This window comes from Vulpes vulpes, chromosome 12 (assembly GCF_048418805.1).
Source record: "Vulpes vulpes isolate BD-2025 chromosome 12, VulVul3, whole genome shotgun sequence".
NCBI classification, from domain to species: Eukaryota; Metazoa; Chordata; class Mammalia; order Carnivora; family Canidae; genus Vulpes; species Vulpes vulpes.
The window spans coordinates 151,415,504-151,437,802 of NC_132791.1; the positions used below are offsets into that span (position 1 = coordinate 151,415,504).

Below are 22,299 nucleotides of genomic sequence, written 5' to 3' on the forward strand. Positions count from 1 at the left end.
TAATGGATTAATCTTTTTGGGCTTATCTTTTTTTTTCAGCTCATTAAGTCTTCAGCATTAAAAAAAAAATCCAAAATAGTTTGAGGCATTAATAGGTTGAAAATTTTCAGTCTTAAAATTATTTGGATAACAACCAGAAGTATAAATATGTGACAACTTTAAAAAATAGAAACCAAATCTTTCAATGGCAAGACCACACTAAAAATTCTCAAATATAACCAAAAAGCTTTCTTGCAACAAATAATCCTACTAGAGAACTTGCTATGGTACCAAGAAAAAACCTACTTGAATAGTATACTATCTAAACTGATTTTAAAACTACTTTCATTTTGCATTTTTCCCAATTTACTTGCACAAAAGCATAATTTCACAGCATGCATACTTCTGAGGCTGTTTGCATTGAGAAGAAATGTCAAAATAAAGCTTGACACAGGAAATACTTCAATTTAATTATAGTCTATAGCATTGCCTAAAATCAAATCATATAGAGAGATGACAGTAATTCTCTTGGAGAAAATAACATATTTCAAGAGTATCAATATAGAAGCAACATTATTTTACAAATCAATATATTAAATTTAAGCCTGTTCATGTTCACAAAATTAGCATGTTCTGAAAATGCCAAAAAACAATATATTCCAATTATGAATTACATTCTAGTAAGATGTATAAACAAAAATCCAGGTTATTTTCTGATGTCAATGTAATAATCACATAGCATTTTGTACTTAAACAAAGTCACATGTTTTTCATACCTCATTGTAATAACTCATAATTCCTTGAAGTACCTTCTTTAAATTACTAGCCTAATGGGGAAAAAAGAATAAGAATTCAATAAATTATTTCACGTTACTAATGAAAAAATTTATACTAAGGTGAAAGACAACACAAACTCTGGTTTCATAACAATGACAACAAAAAACATATATTAGAGTTTTATAAATACAAGTATATGATATTGTTTAAACATGAAAGCTTTAATCAGAATCTGATTTAAAGTGTCTAAATGCTTCTGCGGGCTAACCAGGGTGGTTCTATTTAAAATGAGCTACAATGAAAAGAAGTACCAACTTTAAAGATTTAGCTATGAGCGTGTCCATCTCCAATCACGAGTAACAGGGCTTCTACTTATTCTCTTGCCACAAACAACGGACAGCAGGACAAAATGCAAGAACAACTTTTCCAAGCCTTATCTAAGGCTGGACAGTATGGAACTCTAATCTCTGAGAGAAGGAAGACAAAAATGATGAGCCTGACTTTAAGATTTCTCTCTGGAGGCAATTTTCATTCCATGGTATATAGTGTGGTAGAAACTGAACAAAGCCTGATGTTCTCACTGAGTTGAGGAGATGGACATCAGAAGTTCAGGAAGGTCATGGTAGTTAGAATTTGCAGGGCAGACAAATGAAAAGAGGTGAGCACTGTGGAGAGAAAATGCTCCAGAAATTTGCACAGTGGTTTGTCACTTTTAGCTGCATATTAATTGGCACGTGAATGGGTGAAGTTCAGTGAGATTAAACAAAAATAATTTCATTTTTTTTTCCATTTTTTTCCCAGTCAAGAATAATTTCCAAGGAAAAAAACAATCCAAGGAACTTTAAGACGAACAATTCCCAAGGTTACACGGGGCCAGAAATTTTGAAATTCCCATCAGCCAGAATGAGGAGACTCTGCTGCATTGACAAGCACTAACTAAAGACCCTAAAAAGGTCACATCATAGTAGTGGGTCTAATTTAGCCCTAGAGGAAAGATAATTCTACACCTGTATCCTAACACCCAAAACTTTGGAATTATCAAACCAATTCACAAGTATCTTAACTGCCTGCAAGAACAAAGTTCAACACTCTTTAAAGGGAAAGAAAAAGGCCAGCACTCAACAATGAAATTCATACTATCCAACATCCAATAAAAAACTACTATTTATGTGCAGAAACAGGAAAATGCAGATGATAATAAGGAGAAAACTCAGTCAATAGAAATGGGCCAAGATATGAGATGAAAGAATTAGAAGACAATATAATGTTAAAACTGCTAATTTCAAAATGTTCAAGGATTTAAATGACAACAGGAATATAAGGACAGAAATGGAAGATTTTCTTCTTTTTTCTTAAAGAACAAAATAAAAAGATAGTCTCTAGATAAAAAAAAGGAAGACTCAACTGTTAGGTGTCTACATGAAAGACCTAATATAAAGATAGATTAAAAGAATTTTTTTTTAATAACCTAGATTTACCTTATACTTTTCCTACTCCATACCTTTCTTTTTCTTTTTCTTTTTTTTTTTATATTTATGATAGTCAGTCACAGAGAGAGAGAGAGAGGCAGAGACACAGGCGGAGGAAGAAGCAGGCTCCATGCACCGGGAGCCCGATGTGGGATTCGATCCCGGGTCTCCAGGATCGCACCCTGGGCCAAAGTCAGGCGCCAAACCGCTGCGCCACCCAGGGATCCCGATTAAAAGAATTTTTAAAAAGATATACCAAAACAAAAAAACAATCATAAAACTGGAGTGGTTACATTAATATCAGACAAATTAGACTTCAGAAGAAGGATTGCCAGGGATAACAAAAGGCCTTTCATAATGATAAATAGATTCATTCATCAAGAAGACATTTAAAAATTAGTGTATATAAACAATAGGGATTCAAATTATATGATTTAAAAGTTAACAGAACTGAAAGGAGAAATCAACAAATCCAAATTCATTGTTAGAGATATAAAGACTCCTCATCCATAACTGATAGAATAATCAAACAGAAAATCAATAAAGATACAAAAGATGCAATAGTACTATCAGTACATTTGACATAATTCAAATGCAGAATATGTTTTCAAGTACACATGGAACATTCACCAAGACATACCATATGTTAGATCATAAAATAAGTCTCAATAAATATAAAAGAATTTCTCCATACAGAGTATGTTCTCAAGCAAAAATGGAATTAAATTAGATATCAATAAAAACAAGAAAGGTATCTGAAAATCCTCAAATATTTATAATTTAAAATACCTACTTCTAATCTACCCATGGATCAAAAGAAACCACATTTGAAATTAACGAATATTTTGAACTGAATGAAAACAGGAACACAATTTGTCAAACAGTGTGGGATGTGTAAGGCAATGTTTCATATTAGGAAAATAAAAAGCCAAAACTTATAATTTCCCACCTTAAGACACAAGAAAAAGAAGAGAATATGTAAGTAGAGAAAAGGAAATAATACAGAGAGGACATCTATAAAATAAAAAACAAAAGCTAGTTCTTAAAAAGAAATTAATAAATTTTAAAATGTCAAGCCAAACTTATCAAGGGAAAATAAAGGCAAAAGATATAAATTACCAACATCAGTAAAGAAAGAGGATACATCGCTAAAAGATCACAACCATCAGCATATTAGTAGCAACATAACAGTAAAAAATGACTGTATGCCAACAAATTGTGGACAACCTAAATGAAACACACAAATACCCTACAAGACACAACAAAACTGACTTAAGAAGAAGTAAAAAATCAGTCTGGTAGTTTCTTATAAGGTTAAATATACACCTAGACAATGGGATACAATCATATTCAGGAATTTACCCAAGAAAAATTAGATATATGTCATTGTAATTGTACCCAAAGTAGGTAAACACAGAAACAATTCTACTATCCATCAATAGATGAGTGGGTAAGCAAATTGTAGTGTATAAATGTAATGAAATACTATTCAGAAAGAAATCCTAATATAGGCAACATGGATGATTCTTAAAAACATCATAGTGAGTGAAAAATGCTAAACACAAAGAATATACAATGTCTAATTCCATTTACATGGACTCTAGAAATCTGTAGTAACAGAAAGCAGATCCACAGGGCCAAGTGTGAGGATTAACTGGGAAGAGGCCTAAGTGCATGTTTTGGATTATGGAAATGTTCCACATCTAATTACAATGGTAGTTGCAGAAGAACATAGATGTGTCAAAACTCAAATTGTGCAAAATAAAATGCATTTTAAAATTAATTTTTAAAGAAAGATTTAATTGATCTTAGTATTAATTTTAAAATCACTGTTTGGATTAAGTGCTTCTACTACTTGCTCTGTATACCTTTATTCTCCAGTTGTCACCAATATCCTCTTTAATTCGGCTTAACCAAGATTCATTGAACCAAGCTACATCACTGAAACAAAAAAACAAATGCAAAGCATTAAAACGTTTCTGTTACATAGAAAGTACCAAATTAAATCACTAGGTTATTTTATATCTGAAAGCTTTAATACAAGTAAATATTATTTAAATGAACTCACTGAATTTTTAGTGATTCCTAAGAATTTCTTTTGTAATTTCTCATTATAAATTACTTAATTTAATAAACATTTACTAAATATCTCATACTAGACACTCTGGTAGCAAGAAGATGTAAAAGTCCCAATTCTAAAGAGGGGGACAAAAGAAAAAAAAGAAAAAAACTAACATTCTAATGTGTCTACTCTGTATTAAGCACTGTGCTTGATGGTTTTCCCACAGCGCAATATTTCATTATCATAGTAATTGGCAAAGGATTGATTATGATTATACTCAATCTTACTCTTCAGGGAACTGAGGATGAGAGAAGATAAGAGATTTGCCCAAAGTGACCTTAGTACATGGCAAAGTCCAAAATAAATCTACTTGATTGTAATTGAGTAGAATGAGTGTAAAGAGATGTCTACAAGGACGAATTTCATTTTAAGCTTATACAGTCAAGTCATATTAATATGGAAAGGCAAGACAAAGAATTGCTACATCGATTTTTTTATGTATTTAGTAAGGCTTTAAAGAATAACATTTGGCTATAGTGAACTGTGTTAATAGATCCTATGTATATATTTTTAATAATTTTATTTATTTATTCATGAAAGACACACACACAGAGAGAAGCACAGACACAGGCAGAAGGAGAAAGAGGCTCCATGTAGGGAGCCCGACGTGGGACTCGATCCCAGGACCCTGGGATCATGCCTTGAGCCAAAGGCAGACACTCAATGGCTGAGCCACCCAGGCATCCCTAGATCCTATATATTCTAAACAAATATTTGGATGCTTGCTCTGAGTAAGGAATTGAGCAAGATTAATATAAAGATGAATAATTTACTACCATGACTCTCAGGGAAATAGCTATTAAAGCAGGAAAGAAAAAAAGCACAAAACTATACTCAAAGGAGAATGTATGAAATGTAAGGGTAATTGAGGAGTTATAAGAGTAATTATATTAACTATATTAATTATATTAACTATATTAACTCCACAAACACTGCAAAATAACAGAATAATAGTACGAGCAGAGGTCATCAAGTCTCATCTAAATTTTGTACTTCACAAATAAGCCAACAAAAGTGAGGGAAGCAATTAAAGGGACTCATTTCCAATGCCTGAATTTAAAAATATAAAGCTGAAACTAAAACAGGGTGCTTAGTTTTTCAGAAATCATTCTGCCTTAGATGCTCTAGTACAGAAGATACCACTTCCTACTGGGGTAACCACAAATTACTTTGCCATCTAATTCATCTATGTGGAATCTGTAGCCATTTTCTTTTGAGGAAATTAATGTTGATTATATTCAACTCTCCCCAGATGCTAAGGCTACAATTACCAACATAATTTGGCTACAAATGCATAAATGGTGTATTTATAACCAAATATTTACTTAAAAAGTTTGATCTATTTAGTAATGAACCAAAACTGTCATCAAAACAAATTCATTTTCTTTTGACATCAGATTAAGTAAAATAGGTGAGCCAGTTGTGATGGTTAATTTTATGTATCTACTTGGCTAGGTGAAGTTACCCATTTTTTGCTTAAGCATGCTTGGATGTGGCTATAAGAATATTTTTTAGATAAGATTAACACTTAAGGGCAGCCCCGGTGGCTCAGTGGTTTAGCGCCACCTTCAGCCTGGGGTGTGATCCTGTGTCTCTGCCTCCCTGTCTCTCTCTCTCTCTCTGTGTGTGTGTGTCTCTCATGAATAAATAAATAAAATCTTTTTTTTTTTAAAAAAAAAGAAGATTAACACTTAAATCAGTAGACTTTTAAGTAAAACACATTACCCTCCATAATGTGGGTGGGCCTCATCCAATCCGTTGAAGCCCTGAAGAAAAAGAATAGCCTCCCTCAAGAAAGAGTGAATTCTGCCAATAGATGGTCTGTGGACTCTAGCTACAACATCAACTTTTCTCTGAATCTCTGACCTGCAGGCCTGACCTGTGACTTTTGGACTTGCCAGCCTCCACAATCATGTGAGCCAATTCCTAAAAACAAATTGCTCTCTCCTCTGTGTATGTGTGTGTATATATACACATCCTATTGTATATATTTATGTCTTATTGATTCTCTTTCTCTGGAGAACCCTGATTACTAAACCAGTCTACTAACTGACCCTAAAGAACTGTATGTGAAGAGACATATGATACTATAGTTATAACATGATTAGAAAATGGATCTCAATATAACCTCTTCTAGCTTTTGTCCCTTTATCTTGTGTGCCTCTTTGTCTTCCTACTCCAAGTCAACTGCAGCCCTGTGTCTTAGTCTGCTCAAATTTCTAAAACAAAACATCACCAAGTGGGTGGCTTCAACACCAGATATTTCCCACAGTTCTGAAAGATGGACATTCAAAATCAAGATGCTGGCAAGGTAAGTTTAACTCTTAGATCTCTTCCCTAGGCTTGTAGGTAGCTGCCATCTCACTGTGTGCTCACATGACTCTTGGTACTCTCAAGAGTACCAAGTGAGTGAGCTCTCTGATGTATGTTCTTTTATAAGCCTATCAGATCAGGGCCCCAGTCTTATGAACTTATTCAACTTTAATTACTTCTCAGAAGCTCCAAAATAGCTACACTAGGGTTAGGGCTTCAACATATATATTTAGAATGGATACAAACATTCAGTCTATAATACCCTGAGAAATACTTTCTAACTTCTTCTTTCTTATAAACAGTTCATCCTTCTTAAACAATTGTAATGACAGTCAATCTTTCCCACAATCAAACTTGATATCCAACCTCAAAACTCTCTGGACATATTCTTCTTTTACTTTTTTTCTCATTGCCACATCTACATGTCTTAACTAGACTTTTGGCCCTAACAATTAGTTCCTTTTCTCCTATTTCCCAGAACTTGAGTGAATCTTAAGGAACACAGAATCAGAATAAGAAGACTCAAGACTGAGGAAGCAAAATATGGTCCAACTGTTTTCTAAAAAGGTAAGAGAGAATCAGTATAAAATTATTTTTTAACTCTACCCATGGTGTTTGTCTTCGATAGTCTTACCAACTAAATACATGCAGTAATTAACACCTACAGGTTTCTATACATGACATAGTTGTTTTGGTTCAACAGACGTCCTGACACTCTTCTTGAATACTCAAAAGGTCTACTTAGTTAAAACATCAGATTGTGAGCTTTCTTTGGGCATGTGTATCTGGACTTTTATGTATTAAAACCCCAAAGTAAAAAAAATCTATCAGAAGTTCAAGATACTAGATTTCAATGATTACAGCTGACTGCAAGCACTGGTGTCAGAGTGAGGCCAAAGCTATGTAAATCCTGGCTTTGCTAATAACTCATTATTTGACTTTACAAAAGTTATTTCACTGCTATAAACTTCTGTTTCACAGATAGACTGAGGAATGTCTACCTCATAGAACAGTATGAATTAAATGAAATAAACATATGTTTAGGGTATCTAACAATGTCTTATAATTTAGGAAATGCTCAGATGATGGCTATCATGATTTATCATTTCAAATGCTCGAATATCTACCGAATGAATGAGTGAACAAATGAGTGTGTGGTACTTGAGGCCTCTGGGCTCCTATACTCTTGATCTCACTCTTTTTCCTCTAGCAAAAATGTCTTGTCAAAGGCAAAAACAAACAAACAGAAGTTATCTGTTGCATAAAGTGGTCAAATTAAGCCTTTCTTTTAGAGGACATTATAGAGTCACATGCTATAATATAGTTGTTGTGCATTGAATTGTGTCTCCAAAAATATACGTTCATTTATCTCCTAACCCCTGATATCTGTGACTGTGACCTTATTTGGAAATTACTCCAGATGTAATCAAATTAAGATTGAGGTCAAAATAATTCAGGTAAGCCCCAATCCAGTATGACTGGTGTCCTTCTAAGAAGAGGAGGACACAAAGACACAGAGGGAAGACAGCCATGTGGCAGAGACAGAGATTGGAGCTTTGCTGCCACAAACCAGGAATGGGGAGTAGGGGGAGTCATCAGAAGCTGGAAGAAGGAATGATCCTCCCTTACAGGCTTTGGAGAGAACATAGCCCAGCCAATACCTTGATTTAGGACTTCTAGCCTCCAGAATTATGAAAGAACAAAATTTTGTTGTTTTGTACCTATTCTGTAGTACTTTGTTATAGTAACCCTAGGAAAGTAATACAGTTGTAGTTATAGCTTTCCCCCATGGGTTTTTTAAATATCTACCTATATTTTAAAAAGATAGATATATATAGATATAGATATATAGATATATATAACGCATTCAGACCAGAGATAATTAGGGACTTGTAGAACCCTAGAAATAAGTCTATGACTTCCCATGTCTAAGTCATACAGTTTGGGCTTTGATTTTTTTTTTTAAGATTTATATATTTTAGAGAAAGAGAGAGAGAGAGCACATGTACACACGTGCACATGCATCAGGAGAGAGGGGCAGAGGAGAGGGAGAGAGAGAATCTTAAATAGACTCTATTTAAGAGCATGGAGCCCAATGCAGGGCTGGCTCTCACAACCCTGAGATTACAACCTGAGCTGAAATCAAGAGTCAGATGCTTAACCAATTGTGTCATTCAGATGCCCCAGGCATTAATTTTTATGATCTTAGATCTTATTCTGTAGCATACTTGCCTCAGGTAAATAATAAAAGTATTATTCATTTAATGTTGCTACTTCCTTAGAAAGCAAAGTTTCCCTTCTCATCTTCACCAACAACTTTGATGTGATTTGATAGGAGTCACAATAGCAATCAATGCAATACATGATAGACTGTAACATATACAAAGTGCTTTGAAGTGTTCAATGAAATATGGTAAAATGTGCCCTTTTAGCAGGAATTCAATATACTGATCCAACTAGGGAGAAACGTACGCTTCTAAGTTTCACTCTCCAGATCCAGACTTCTGTAAAGCTTCAAAACAAGCAGCAGATTCAAAAAGAAAAATTAAAGTAATCCTTAGATGATAAGGAGGCTTAGACAGCTAAGTAAATGCAAAAACTGGCAAACAGCAAAAAAGAGGTTCTGATCCAGTTTTAAGTCAATCATAGTTTTATGAAGAAAGAGAGCTTTCTGATTGGTTGGCTATTATATGATTCTTGCACAAAAGCTATTAGAAGACAATAAGAGACAAAAAAGAAAACAAAAAAGAAAAGAAAATCAGAGAGCTAGAGGACCAGCAGTGACAGCGAAATCCAAAAGATTACAGAAAATGAGTTGGTGATAAGGATCTGTAGAGTTTAACTGAATGTTCTTTTTTTTTTTTTTAAGATTCTATTTATTTATTCATGACAGACACAGAGAGAGAGGCAGAGACACAGGCAGAGGGAGAAGCAGGCTCCATGCGGGGAACCCGATATGGGACTTGATCCTGGGTCTCCAGGATCACACCCTGGGCAGGCACGAAACCACTGAGCCACCCAGGGATCCCCGAGTTTAACTGAATTTGAACTGACCCTACTCTAAATATTAGGTACAGTGCTAAAGTATAGGGAGTTAAAGAGTCATTGTATCACATCATGGTAAAAACAGGTCTCTTCCATTGTGTTATAGTATAAAAGGTACCAGGGCCACTACGACACATAAAAATAAGAGCTTTGGATGGCACTGTTGAAGTCAATGAATGCACACCAGCCTTACAATCCACACTAACCACAACGTAGCTGCATCTATACTAATACCCACAACATAATGCAATAAGAAAAGACAAGGTGTACATTCTAATGACAAAAAACAATATCCAGAATGCTTGGATCTGACCAATGAAATCACTTTGAAACTAATCAGAGTATAAAAAAACAAAATGTTTAAGATCCCTTTTTAAGGAAACAGAGGAGGAAGGAATATTTTAGAATGACTACGTTTGTCTCTTAATGTGTTCATCTTGAGTTAACCATAAAACCTGTCTATTCAAATTAGATCATGCTGAAGATTCCAAGTAACTAGAATTTTGACACTTTTAAGTTGTTTGTGTGAGGGTGCAAACCTATCTACAGAAACCTCTACAGGGTTTTCAATGCCAATCACAACAAACCTTGACAAAATAATGGCAACAATTAAATCAATAATCTCTGGCTGTAACACAAGTGACAGAGATAGGATTCTGGCTTCATCGAATATATATTATCATAAACGTAAGCAAAATCAATGTGATTATCAATAAATTGGCTCCATTTGTTCCTACTAAGGGTAGAGCTCATATTGCAGATGTTATTTTTTTTAAGATTTTATTTATTTATTTATGAGAGACAGAGAGAGAGAGAGAGAGAGAGAGAGAGAGAGAGAGGCAGAGACATAGGCAGAGGGAGAAGCAGGCTCCATGCAGGGAGCCTGATGTGGGACTTGATTCCGGGACTCCAGGATCACACCCTGGGCCGAAGGCAGGCGCTAAACCACTGAGCCACCCAGGGATCCCTTTCATATTGCAGATGTTATAATCATAATCCTTGCACAATGTTTGGCAAAAATTAGGAAATAATGGACTTAAGCACTTTTGATACTATATAATATGGGCCTACCCCAAATAGAATTATTAGTTAAGATTTCCCAATATTTGTGACTTCAAATTTCATGCATACTTCATTTTATTATTGGTGGAGTTATAGAAATCATACTTCCAATTCAAATATAGATTTTAAAATTTAATATTTTTTCCAAAGACAGTATTTATATTTCAGTTATCTCTAAAATAATAATCTTATTATTATAAGATTATTGATACCTTCCAGTGGCAGTAATATAACTGAAAAAAAACATTATAGACAATATACCCTTCATTTCAAAGCTGTTTCTTTTCAAGTTATTTTAACTTGTGAATGTGACCAGAACAAGTTTAAAATTAAAATCTCTTAAATAGTAAGAAACTTGTTTGCTCATTTAATTAACATGTATTTCTATGAACAAGCAAGGAATAATCAGGTAGTAAAAGTTTTAATTCTCCAGATGCAATAATGCCTTAGTACCATATGGCTGGCAGGACTTCATAGGATACAATTTCAGTGACTTTTAGAATGACTCTAAGCTTTCTTCCTTGGTATTGGGTTTATAATTCTTTCAAAAACAGTCTGGACCACTACTTACATTTGATGAAGAACTTGTGCCATGGCAACTCCATTAGTCAGCTGTTTGACATCTTGACAGGGTGCAGCTGTATTGAATGTCTGCAGCTAAAATGACATAGAACAAATGACTTTACTGCCTCTGTATACTTACAGGGTAGTGTTACCACCCTCCCCCCCAAACATACATATATATATATATATATATATATATATATATATATATATATGAACACTACAGAGAAAAATAACTAAAAATTGTCCTGTTTTGTTTAAATTCAGACTGTGCCAAACAAATGAAACTATATTAATAAGTTTCTATGGCTATGTAATATTTTTATAAAAGCAAACACTTAACAATTCTTAAAATCATGAAAAATTGTACCTAAGACAGTGAAATACCTTGATGTAATGTATGAAGTACTTTAGAATTTCTGAAACCCTCATGGAAAGCATTGTGTTCATTTTTAGGAGAATAACATCAGAAAGAGCTTTAGGAAAACCTATTATTTCAAGTTAAAACTTCACTCACATCATGTGGTATGACAACAAAGGCTAGAAATGTCAAGTCTAAAACTACTTAAATTACCAGTGGGCTCTGAAATAAGCAGAGCCTTAGCCTGTCATTCAACAATTAGTCTCAGGGCATGAATGGTCCAGGGCCCACCCACTACATCTAGTTTGGCTTTAGATATTACTCTTTTCAAATCTCTACTTTTAAACATTCACATAAACATCAAAAAGAGAAGTGTGGGCAGCCCCGTGGCTCAGCGGTTTAGCACCACCTTCAGCCTAGGGTATGGTCCTGGAGACCAGGGATTGAGTCCCAATGTCGGGGTCCCTGCATGGAGCCTGCTACTCTCTCTCTCTCTCTCTCTCTCTCTCTGTCTCATGAATAAATAAATAAAATATTAAAAAGAGAGGGGGGGGGTCTGAGTGGCACAGGCCACGTCAGGCTCCACACTCAGCACAGCATCACCTTAAGACTCTACCTTCCCTTCTGCCTCTCCCCCCTCAAATACATACATACATACATACATACATACATTTTTTTAAAAAGAGAGAGAAGTGGAACTGTGGCATCTTTCTCTAATAAAGTAATACAAGACAGAGGAATTTTTGAAAAGCGAATTGTAACAGAGCTACAATGGTTTATATACTTCCTAGACATCTAATCTCAACCCATAATCATTTCAAATTAAATACACTATGATTCTCTTTGCCTAAACTTATTCATCCCTTTTACTACTGAATTATATATAATTCCTTAGTTTACCACCTATTTTAATCTGATAAAAATCTCTCCCCATGATTCACCTTTAGTGATTGCTTATTTTGAGATTCTGCAAATCTATATCCATTATCCTAATACAACATGGAAGGATGACACAAATAAATCTAGACACAGTTACTTTCAAAGTACACATACAAAGATACTTTACCAAGCTCCTACTCTATGTGGGGGCACTGTAGTATATAATGGGGTTACAAAGGAAAACCACCAGTTTTCTACCTTCAAGCAGTTTCAATCAAGAGTTAAGGACAGGAGAGATGCCTGGGTGGCTCAATGGTTGAGCATGTGCCTTTGGCTGAGGTTATGATCCTGGGGTCCTGGGTCGAGTCCTGCATCAGGCTCCCTGTAGGGAGCCTGCTTCTTCCTCTGCCTATGTCTCTGCCTCTCTTTCTGTGTCTCTCATGAAAAAATAAAATCTTAAAAAAAAAAAAGAGTTAAGGAGAGCAGAAAAAGATATAAATTATTTCTAAATAATGCCATTCCCAGTCTCATGACTACAATACACACAAATTGTTCTGAAATAGATGGAAGTTAACTAATTTAATTAGGGCTTGTATTTAGGAAAGACTCCTTAGGGATGATTGCCAAACGGAATGTCTTAAGTAAAGAAAGGTCCAAGACAAGGAAGCTTCAGGAAAAAGGAACATTACAAGAGCACAAATATATGAAAAGAAATGGTATTCTGGGGCCACATACAGCTCAGTATTACTAGATTTTTAGTGTAGAGAGGAAAGAGAAGGGGTGACAAACTAAGGGACTAAGAAAATAAACATGGGCCAAGACTCTGGAGGGCCATGACAAGAAGCCTGGACTTACCCTTGATGGTATCACCCTTATAATAAGAAACAGTAGAATACTTTCTACCACACAAGTTGGTTTTGATAATTATGTAATTAGCAAACACAGCAAATTTAGATCAGTACCTGGCACATGGTACAAGCTCAATAGCTATTAGCAATGAACTATGATTCAGAGTTTCTCAATGTTTGGGGTCTAAGGGCTGTACGTATCAGAATCTCTAGACATATTCAATCAGAAAATCCCTAAGTGACTCTTATGCACATCAAATTTTTAGAACCATTGCTCTGGGTAATAATGAATCACTTTAGAGTAGTAAGGGAGTGACATCTTTAGCATATTCTGAATAGCAGCAATAGTGACACAGAGAAAGGAAGAGAGAAGGCTCCTAAAGGAGAAGGCTCCTGCAATGATCTTGTTGATAAAATGGATGGCTGAAATTAAGGTAATGCTAACTAAGAGGACAGAATGAATTTATGGAATTTAAAATATAAAATAACAAGGATTTTGCAATTTTTTAAAAAAGATTTTATTTATTTATTCATTCATGAGAGATATATATAGAGAGAAGCAGAGACACAGGCAGACGGAGAAGTAGGCTCCATGCAGGGAGACCGACGTGGGACTCGATCCTGGGACTCCAGGATCACACCCTGGGCCGAAGGCAGGCACTAAACCGCTGAGCCACCCAGGGATCCCCGGATTTTGCAATTAAGTGGATGTACATTAAAGAAAAACCCCAGGGTTTAAGGCATCTTTAAAAAGAAGACAATCACATACTTTTAGGTAAACTGTGGCTTCCATTTTTCAACTCTTCCTACTCATACTTTACATGATTAACTTTTTACAAAATGGATATGATTAGTTACCTAAAAAGGATGATTTAAGAAGCATAGACTATTAAGCAAAACAGTAAAGAAATATGTAAAAGTTATACATATACTAAGTAGTTGCCTTGTTGCTCATCATGTCCAGATTAAAACAATTTTCCCTTCCTACAGACATGGAAACTGAAGCATCTCTTGTAAGTTCTTAAACTAGTGGCAAAATAAATTAGTGACAAACATAAATGTAAGTTCATTTGGCCAAATTGAAAGGCTTTATAACCAAGTAGGGTGAATAAATTTAAAAACTCAGTATGGGTAGTGAGGCCAAAACAGACAGCTGAAGGAAAATGTCTTCTTTCACACTCTACGTAGAGGTGAAGAAGCAAAAGACTTTTTAGTAAGTGGCCTAAAAGGAACAGACAGGGCTTCCATCAGTAACCTCAGTATTCTGGCAAATAACCATCTTAGTTTCTTTTTATCTTTAAATAAAAAAAAATTAGAAATGTGGAAATGTTGTTCCTGAATTGCTTCATTGTAAATGTCTTCCCAAAATCAAGGGGAAAAAAGGATTTTCACAACTGACAGCCAATGAAAACTCAACTTTGGGTCAGCTCTATTATCATATTCTCCTCCTCTAAATGCTCATTTCAGAAAGAAGATTATTGTTTTCATAAAAATGATTCAGCCTTTAGTATTTGTGAATCTGGGCATATATTTGGCATGAGTTTTTCCTCCACCTGCCTGTCAAAGTCAACAATACAAGAACTAAGAAAGCCATTAAAACAAATATGGTTCAACTCTAATTTTATTGGTGAAATTAAAGTCCCAAAATTTTAAATTTCCAAATGTCACAGAGCTTAGAGGCAGAATTAAATTTATCTTCATATGAATATACTTAAAACTCATATACTTCCTCTACCTTGTAAATAATGCCCAAATTTATCCTTCAGCCCTGAGTTTTTTGCTAAGTAGTGGTATAATGTTTCTAAGAACTAATTATTTTAAGATGAGTTCCAAATTATAAAATATAACTTCTTAATAACTGCCAGAAGAGGCATCTCTTTACTAACCAACTTTTCTTTATGACTTCTCAAATTCTGTTAATGTAGGTTTTACTGTCCTAGAACACCATCTAGTGCTAAAAGAACACAGTTTACTACAACTGTCTTCTCACCTCCATGATTTAATCCCATCACAACTTTTTAAAAAAGATTTTATTTATTTATTCATGAGAGACATAGAGAGAAGGCAGAGACATAGGCAGAGGGAGAAGCAGGCTCCCTGCAGGAAGACAGATGCAGAATTCAATCCCCCCACTGGGGATCCTGCCCTGAGCCGAAGACAGAGGCTCAACCACCCAGGCATTCCCCCATCATAACTTTTTAATCTTATATCTCCTACTACTTCTCCTCAACATGTAAAGTTACTCAGCATGGTAGGGAACCCATTAAGAGACAAGACAAGAAATATTATGACAAGGATGTGGCTTCTACTATTTCTTTTGGATCTACTGCCAAAGGAGACCATTTACATTACTGCCAGGGGTTCTGTGTTTAGAATATTCATTTCCCCTGATTTCTATTTGCTGAAATCCAATCCTCTATAATTCAGTTAGAAGTTCACTTCAGGTATCTACAAGAATCTACTTAATGGTGAAACGCTGGTCTCTAAGGTCAGGACCAAGACAAGGATATAGACTATCATGACTTTGATTCAATGTTGTATTAGAGATCCTGGCCAGTTCTTGCTTCTGGGGACAGAGCAGAAAACCAGTCATACAAGGGTTCTGGCCCCAAGGAGCAAATACGAGGACTTCAGACAGTGTTAAATGTTATAGGCACATAGAAAGTGGGTAACCAGTTACAAAGGGATATAGGAGTGGGGCACAAGATGGCCATTCACTGTTACTGATTCAGAAAGATGACAAGAGATCCAAGAAATGAATGGTAGGAAGAAGCTAGCCACTAAAAGAACCAGGAAGAGAATATTCTAGGTAGAGGAAAGAAAAGTTAAGAAGACCTGGTATATTAAAAACAGCTTAACTTCCTCAAGAAAGAGAAAGTCAGTGCAGCGTGGTGGGCATGGGGAGTGTGGTATCAGGAGAGTTTGGGAAAACATGTTGGAAGTGAAGTGACATCAATAAGGCAGTGGCTGGCAAAGGCAAAATAAGATACCACAGTTCCCTGGGAATCATCTGGAGAGGTAAAGAGAAGCCAACAGACAGGTGCCCAAGAAACTAAGGCAGAAGATCATTTCACAAAGGTAAGATAAGATCATTTCACAAGTAAGATAAGCATTATATATAATAGTTTGCCAAATCTAATAGATGAAGGCCTTAAAGAAAAGAAACTCAAGTGCATTGGGTTGAGGAGTGAATGAAAGTTCAGGAAGTATAAAAGTTGAGTACTTAAAAAATTCAACTGCATAGGGAAGGGAAATACAGTGTCATTTTAATAGGGAGTGGTGGCTCTTTGTTCCTTCTTTTTAAGATAAAGAAGATTTGAGTAAGTCTACATGTGGAGAGGAAGGAGCCAAAGGAGAGGAAGAAGTAGTAAATACAGAAAGAAGATAAATGATAGAGCAAAGTTTTTGAAGAGGTAGAAGGGGTGGGATCTAGAGCTGGAGTCAAAGATAAGGACGAGGTCATTTTCCCGAGGGGAGAAAAAATTGGGGGCTCAAAGAGGGTACCGATAAAACTTTGCAAAAAAACATGAGGGGAACTGGGTGGTTGTTCCTAGTCTTTATGCAGCTAGGCATTGTTATGGGAACAGATAGATTTGGCTGTAGCAGCATCCAAAAGGCAATAATCTGCACAATAACTCCACTTTCTCCACAGTGTTTCAACAGCCTTAGAACTCGAGAAGCAAATAACCTATTACACTGTTGTCATTTGTACCATTTTTTGCAGTTTTTAAGGAATTTTGCCTCTCATTGTGAAAATGCACAGCTCTGCCTAGCTCCCCAGCAAAAAATGGAAAGTTCTTTGATTATTCTCATTATCTGTCCTCCTCAGTGCCTTGAACAAAGTAGGAACTCAATAATTACTGGTTCAAAGAATGAATATAGTCACATAATATTTTAAAATACTGCAATACAATTCAAGAAAAATCCTAAACTTTTCCTCCACCTCATATAAGTCAATGACATCATAAAGACTAAGTTTACTACTTAAGTCAGTTGTTTGGAACAATAAAGTTACAGATTAGGATACACTCTTTAATTAGTCACTTACTTAAACAAAGCACCTCATTAAAAACAATGCTACCTTATTTCATGACAGTCTTAGGATATAGCATCTAAACCCTAATACTTATTTTGAATGAACATACAGATGAATAGTTAGCTAACTGCTTTTAACTCAGAAACCCTACATACTTTCATTATGCTTATAACAAAAGCTATTTACCTCTACACTGTAAAAGCTGCTTTAAATCATGGTTATTTCCAACAGACTTCATACGTGGCCAGAAACCTGCTCTGATTTCTCCCATTCTTTTGCATTACTCCAATTAGGAGACTGCTACAGAATCTCATCAACTAATTACCGCCTCCTGATCCAGTCTGTATACATTCCATTATGCACACACTCCTCTACACACACCAAACAACTAGTTTGGGGATGGGCAACCATCAACAGCACCTTGTGGACACACCATCAAGCAACAACCTTACCAAATATAGGTTAGAAACCACACCTGAATGCCAGCACTCTGATGGCTGAGCACCTCCAAAAGGTGAGATATCATTTTACCGATAGGAATACTGGACAGATTCTACTCGTCCACCTAACACAAATTAATTAGAATATTAAACACGTACAGGGGCATCTGGGTGCCTGAGTAGGTTAGGCCTCAGGGTCTTCATCCCAGGCTCCTGAGTTCAAGGAGCATGGAGCCTACTTTAGGGAAAAAAAAAAAATACTAAGCACGCACAAAGTGCAAATGAAAATGCCAAGTCTTTTTCTTTACAGAGAAAGCTGTCCGCCGGAAGGAGGAAATGGGGGCCAGCAAAAAAAAAAAAAAAAAAAAAAAAAAGGTAATACGAGCCCCTACCCCCAACATTTATTTTTCTCCAAACAGGAACTACGTAGAAATAACCCTTCTAAATGACTTCTACAAAATTGAATGTCCTGGGATCCTGGAGGAGCTCTCACGATCCAGGCATCAAAACCACCTCTTGGCCACCTGTGTCCAAGCAGAGCAAAGTGGTTTGGCTGGGAGGGGAGTTTCGGCGGCGGGGAATGGGGGGTGGGGAGTGGGGGGTGGGTGGGAGGGAGGCTTCGCTCCCCAGGGGCACAGAGATCCATACAGGAAGGCTGATCAGCAGACAGCAGGCGGGAGAGTCGGTGGTCCAGAGGGAGAAAATAGGGCAGCCAAAAGGGGATGGACACCGGGCTGCGGGCACAGCTGTCCGAAGCAGGGTCGGCGGGGAGAGACAAGCCTCCTCCACGCCTATACCTGCAGAGCTCCCTTCCCCCTCCCACGTCTCCAGACACACACACCTGCCTCGCGCCCCGCAGGTGGCACTCTCGCGGTCAAGGGCGACAGCCGCCGCGAAGGGCAACGCGCCCCGTGTGCGGCGCAGGTGGCCCGGCCGGCTCCTCAGGCCCACCTGCGGGGCCCCCGCGACCCGGGGCAGCTGGCCTCGGCCGCTCGGCGCCCTTCGCCGCCTCGTACTCACCCAGATGATGAGGCTGTCGCACAGCGGCAGCTCGGTCTGCGGAAGCGGCTGCGTCTCTTCCATGGCCGGGGCCGCCGTCGACCACGCCGCTGACACCGACACCTCCCTCCGCCCCGCGCTCCTCCGGGAGCCGGCGTCGACCACCTGCCCGCCGCCGGCCGGGAAAGCTCGGGAGCCAGGCCCAGCGCCCGCGCGGCTCACGCGCGAAGCCTCGCGCTGCCGACGTCGCCGGCGTAACCCCCTCCTCGCCGCCGCCCCGGTCCCCGCCCCGCCCCGGTCCCCGCCCCGCCCCGCCCCGCGGAGGGCCCCCTCCCCGGCCAGGCGCCCCCGCGCGGCTCCGCACCTGGGCCCCGCCCCCTCCGGCCCCGCCCCCGGCCCCGCCCCCGGCCCCGCCTCCTGCCCGCGCCCGCGCACCTCTCCCCGCCGCGCTGAGTGACCGGAGCGCGCACCAGTCACAAAGAAAGTAGGTGCCCGAGAGGGGCGTGCGGGGCGGGAGGGGGCGGGAAGAGCGGGGATACGTTGCGCAGGAGGGGTTGTGATTGGACGCGGCCTCCGGGCTCCGACCAATCAGCGGGAGACAAGACAGCCTCCGGGAGGGAGCGCGGGAGGGTGGGGAGGGGTTTGTGACCTGGCAGGTGCGGTGGGGCCGGGGGCCGGGGGCCGGCGGCGCGCGTGCGCGGCGCGGAGCTGGAGCGGCTGGAGCTCGCGCAGCCCCAGGCGCAGAAGAGGCCGCGGGGCAGCTGGCGCCGGCCTCCTCCCGCCTCCTTTCTCGCCGTGGGGCAGCTCCTACCTGTGGACACCCACACGCCGATGCCCTCCTGCCTTCCAGAATAGCTCTTACCCCCAGAATAAACACCACTCGCGATAGGGAGCGGAGAGCTGGTTTTCTCCTGGGAGCTCACCGGCAAAGAACATTTTAATTTGCAGACGTGGCAAAGAAATGTGTTTGCTCTTTAAGGGGGGGAAAATACCGTGGAGCTGCTTAAATTAAATAAGCTGTCACAAGATCACAAGCCACGGGCAATTTTATTTTAAATAGGGCAAAAGGGAAGACCTTTTTTTTTTTTTTCAGGTAGGAAAATGGAAAATGAAATCATCTTTTAGTTTTCAAGAATCATGGAAGATAAGAGTGTAAATAAAACGCTTCCCGATTTTCCTTTGGCGGTTGCAAACCTGTCTTTTCTGAGACTGGAATGTGAGGGAAGGTATGGCTTAAGTTGGAAGCTCTCCAAGGTACTGATGTATGGCTCAGGCTGTTGAAATGGGTTGGGATATTCTTATTCGCGCTGTTGATTTCCATCACTTCACTCATTCATAAACTCATCAGTTCATGTGCTGTGTAAAAGCGCAGCTGGCTCATTTATATTGCCACGTCTTTATATTTAGACACTGAAAGTTTAAAACTGTTGGATGCCTGCAATTAAAAGCCCTCAAATGTAAATCAGTCTCATTCTAAATTTATAGTCCTTGCATTTGCTATCAAGTCTCTTAAGATTATTCCAGAACTTTCTTACCCTATGTGGAGTCATTTTCTATTTCTGGACACTAGCAACATCAGTAAAGTGACTTAAGGAAAAGGAAAAGATCTAGGAATGGAAGACCTGGTCTGAGTCTCGACTTGACTCCCCATTGGCTATTGACGGCTTTCTCCTGTGTAATCCCAACGTCCCCATTTCTACCGTGATGCTAATGACACCAACCTGCCCGGTCTCCCTCACAGGGACAAAACTGATGATGGATGTGGAAGAGTTGAATGTACTGAATACTCCTTTGTAAATATGAGTTACTATGATCATATGCTTATCACTAAGAGTCACAAGTGATTGAATTACTAGGAATATTTAAGAAGAGTAACTGAGGGGCAACTGAGTTATCCTTCTGAGCTCTTTAGAAGCAGAGAACAGATTCTCGGGGATGGATGCTCAGTCTTCGTGACACTAGGTCTAATGGAAAAATATGTGAAGGACATGACTGATGAATTCAAAGAAGAAAAAACAAATAATTCAAGCAAATATGAAACAGAAAAATGCAAAACATGAATCATTGAAAAAAACAACAAAAAATAATATTGAGAAGAGTGAAGTGCACTTTCATACAAAGCTGAATGAAACATTTTAGAATAATTTTTCTGATTTTCTATCTATATGTATCAAGAAACTTTAAAATATCCATACTATTTAAACCCATGATTCTATAATTCCACTTCTGCTCATGAATTCTCCTGAAATAATGAGAAATGTAGCCAGAGGTTAGAAACAATGTTATGTATTGCAATCCTGTATATAATGATCAATACACATTACAATAAGCAAAAAAGGTTAACTACATTATAGCCAATTTATAAGATAAAATATTTGGCAACTAATGAAAAAATGCTTTGGAGAATATTTAATACAAATTCTTCATGATACTAAATTAAATTATATTAAAATTTCATTAAATTAAAAATTCAGATATAAAAGTAAAAGCCCTATGATCTCAACATTATAAATATTAATTTATTTAATATGTGCACAGTAAGAAGACAAAAAAAAGGAATATTCATCAAACTCATGTTTATCTATGGGTTAAGGGATTATTTTCTGTAATCTATATTTTTCAGCCTGCAATTAGTTTGTATACTTTATAATCAGAAATATATATATTTTAAAAATGCCTAATACAATATAGTCTTTTATTTTCCAACTGTTGACATTCATTTCTAAAAGTTGGCATCTATATTTGGAGCACTGAATAAAGCTTATTTTTAAACACTGCTCATGGTGTTGTAAATTGAAATAATCTTTCCGAAAATTTTTGACAATATATATCAAGAATCTTTAAAATGCTCAAAGCCTTTAAATCAATAGTTTCACTTCCAGAATCTATTCTAAGAAAATAATCAGATGCCAAAAAAATTGTTGATTGCAGTACTAGTTATCAAAGTAAAAAAAGAAACAGCCATTAAATGTCTGAAAGAAGAGTGATTAGATACATTATGGTATATCCATACAATGATATATATTATAGCTATTAAAATATTTTGAAAGAGGTTTAATTGCTCAGGAAAAGGCTTAAAGAATAATATTAAAAGAAAATAGATGATGCAAATCTGTATATACAGTATGGCTCTCTCTGTTTTATATATACTATACATGTAAATTTATGTATGGATCCCTATTTGTGAATGCATGTGAGTGTATATATACACACTGAGGAAGAGAGGAAGAGAAGAGAGACTAAACAAAATAAACTGAAGTATTAATAGTAAATTTTAAAAAATATTTTATTTATTTATTTATTTATTTATTTATTTATTTATTTATTTATTCATGGGAGACACAGAGAGAAAGGCAGAGACACAGGTAGAGGGAGAAGCAGGCTCCCTCTGGAGAGCCTAATGTG

General features: G+C 37.5%; 1 protein-coding gene across 1 annotated transcript in view; it reads right to left on the minus strand.

The window, feature by feature from the left end:
• HOOK1 (hook microtubule tethering protein 1) overlaps positions 1-19,160 on the minus strand; it is a 66,019-nt gene extending 46,859 nt beyond the window's left edge. Inside the window, exons 1-4 of the mRNA XM_026006978.2 lie at positions 18,916-19,160; positions 11,339-11,424; positions 4,094-4,166; positions 756-806 (exon numbers count right to left, since the gene is read on the minus strand). Of these exons, the coding sequence (XP_025862763.1) occupies positions 756-806; positions 4,094-4,166; positions 11,339-11,424; positions 18,916-18,978 (273 nt within the window). The 5' untranslated portion in view covers positions 18,979-19,160. The remainder of the gene's footprint in view (positions 1-755; positions 807-4,093; positions 4,167-11,338; positions 11,425-18,915) is intronic.
• Between the last annotated feature and the right edge of the window lie 3,139 nt (positions 19,161-22,299).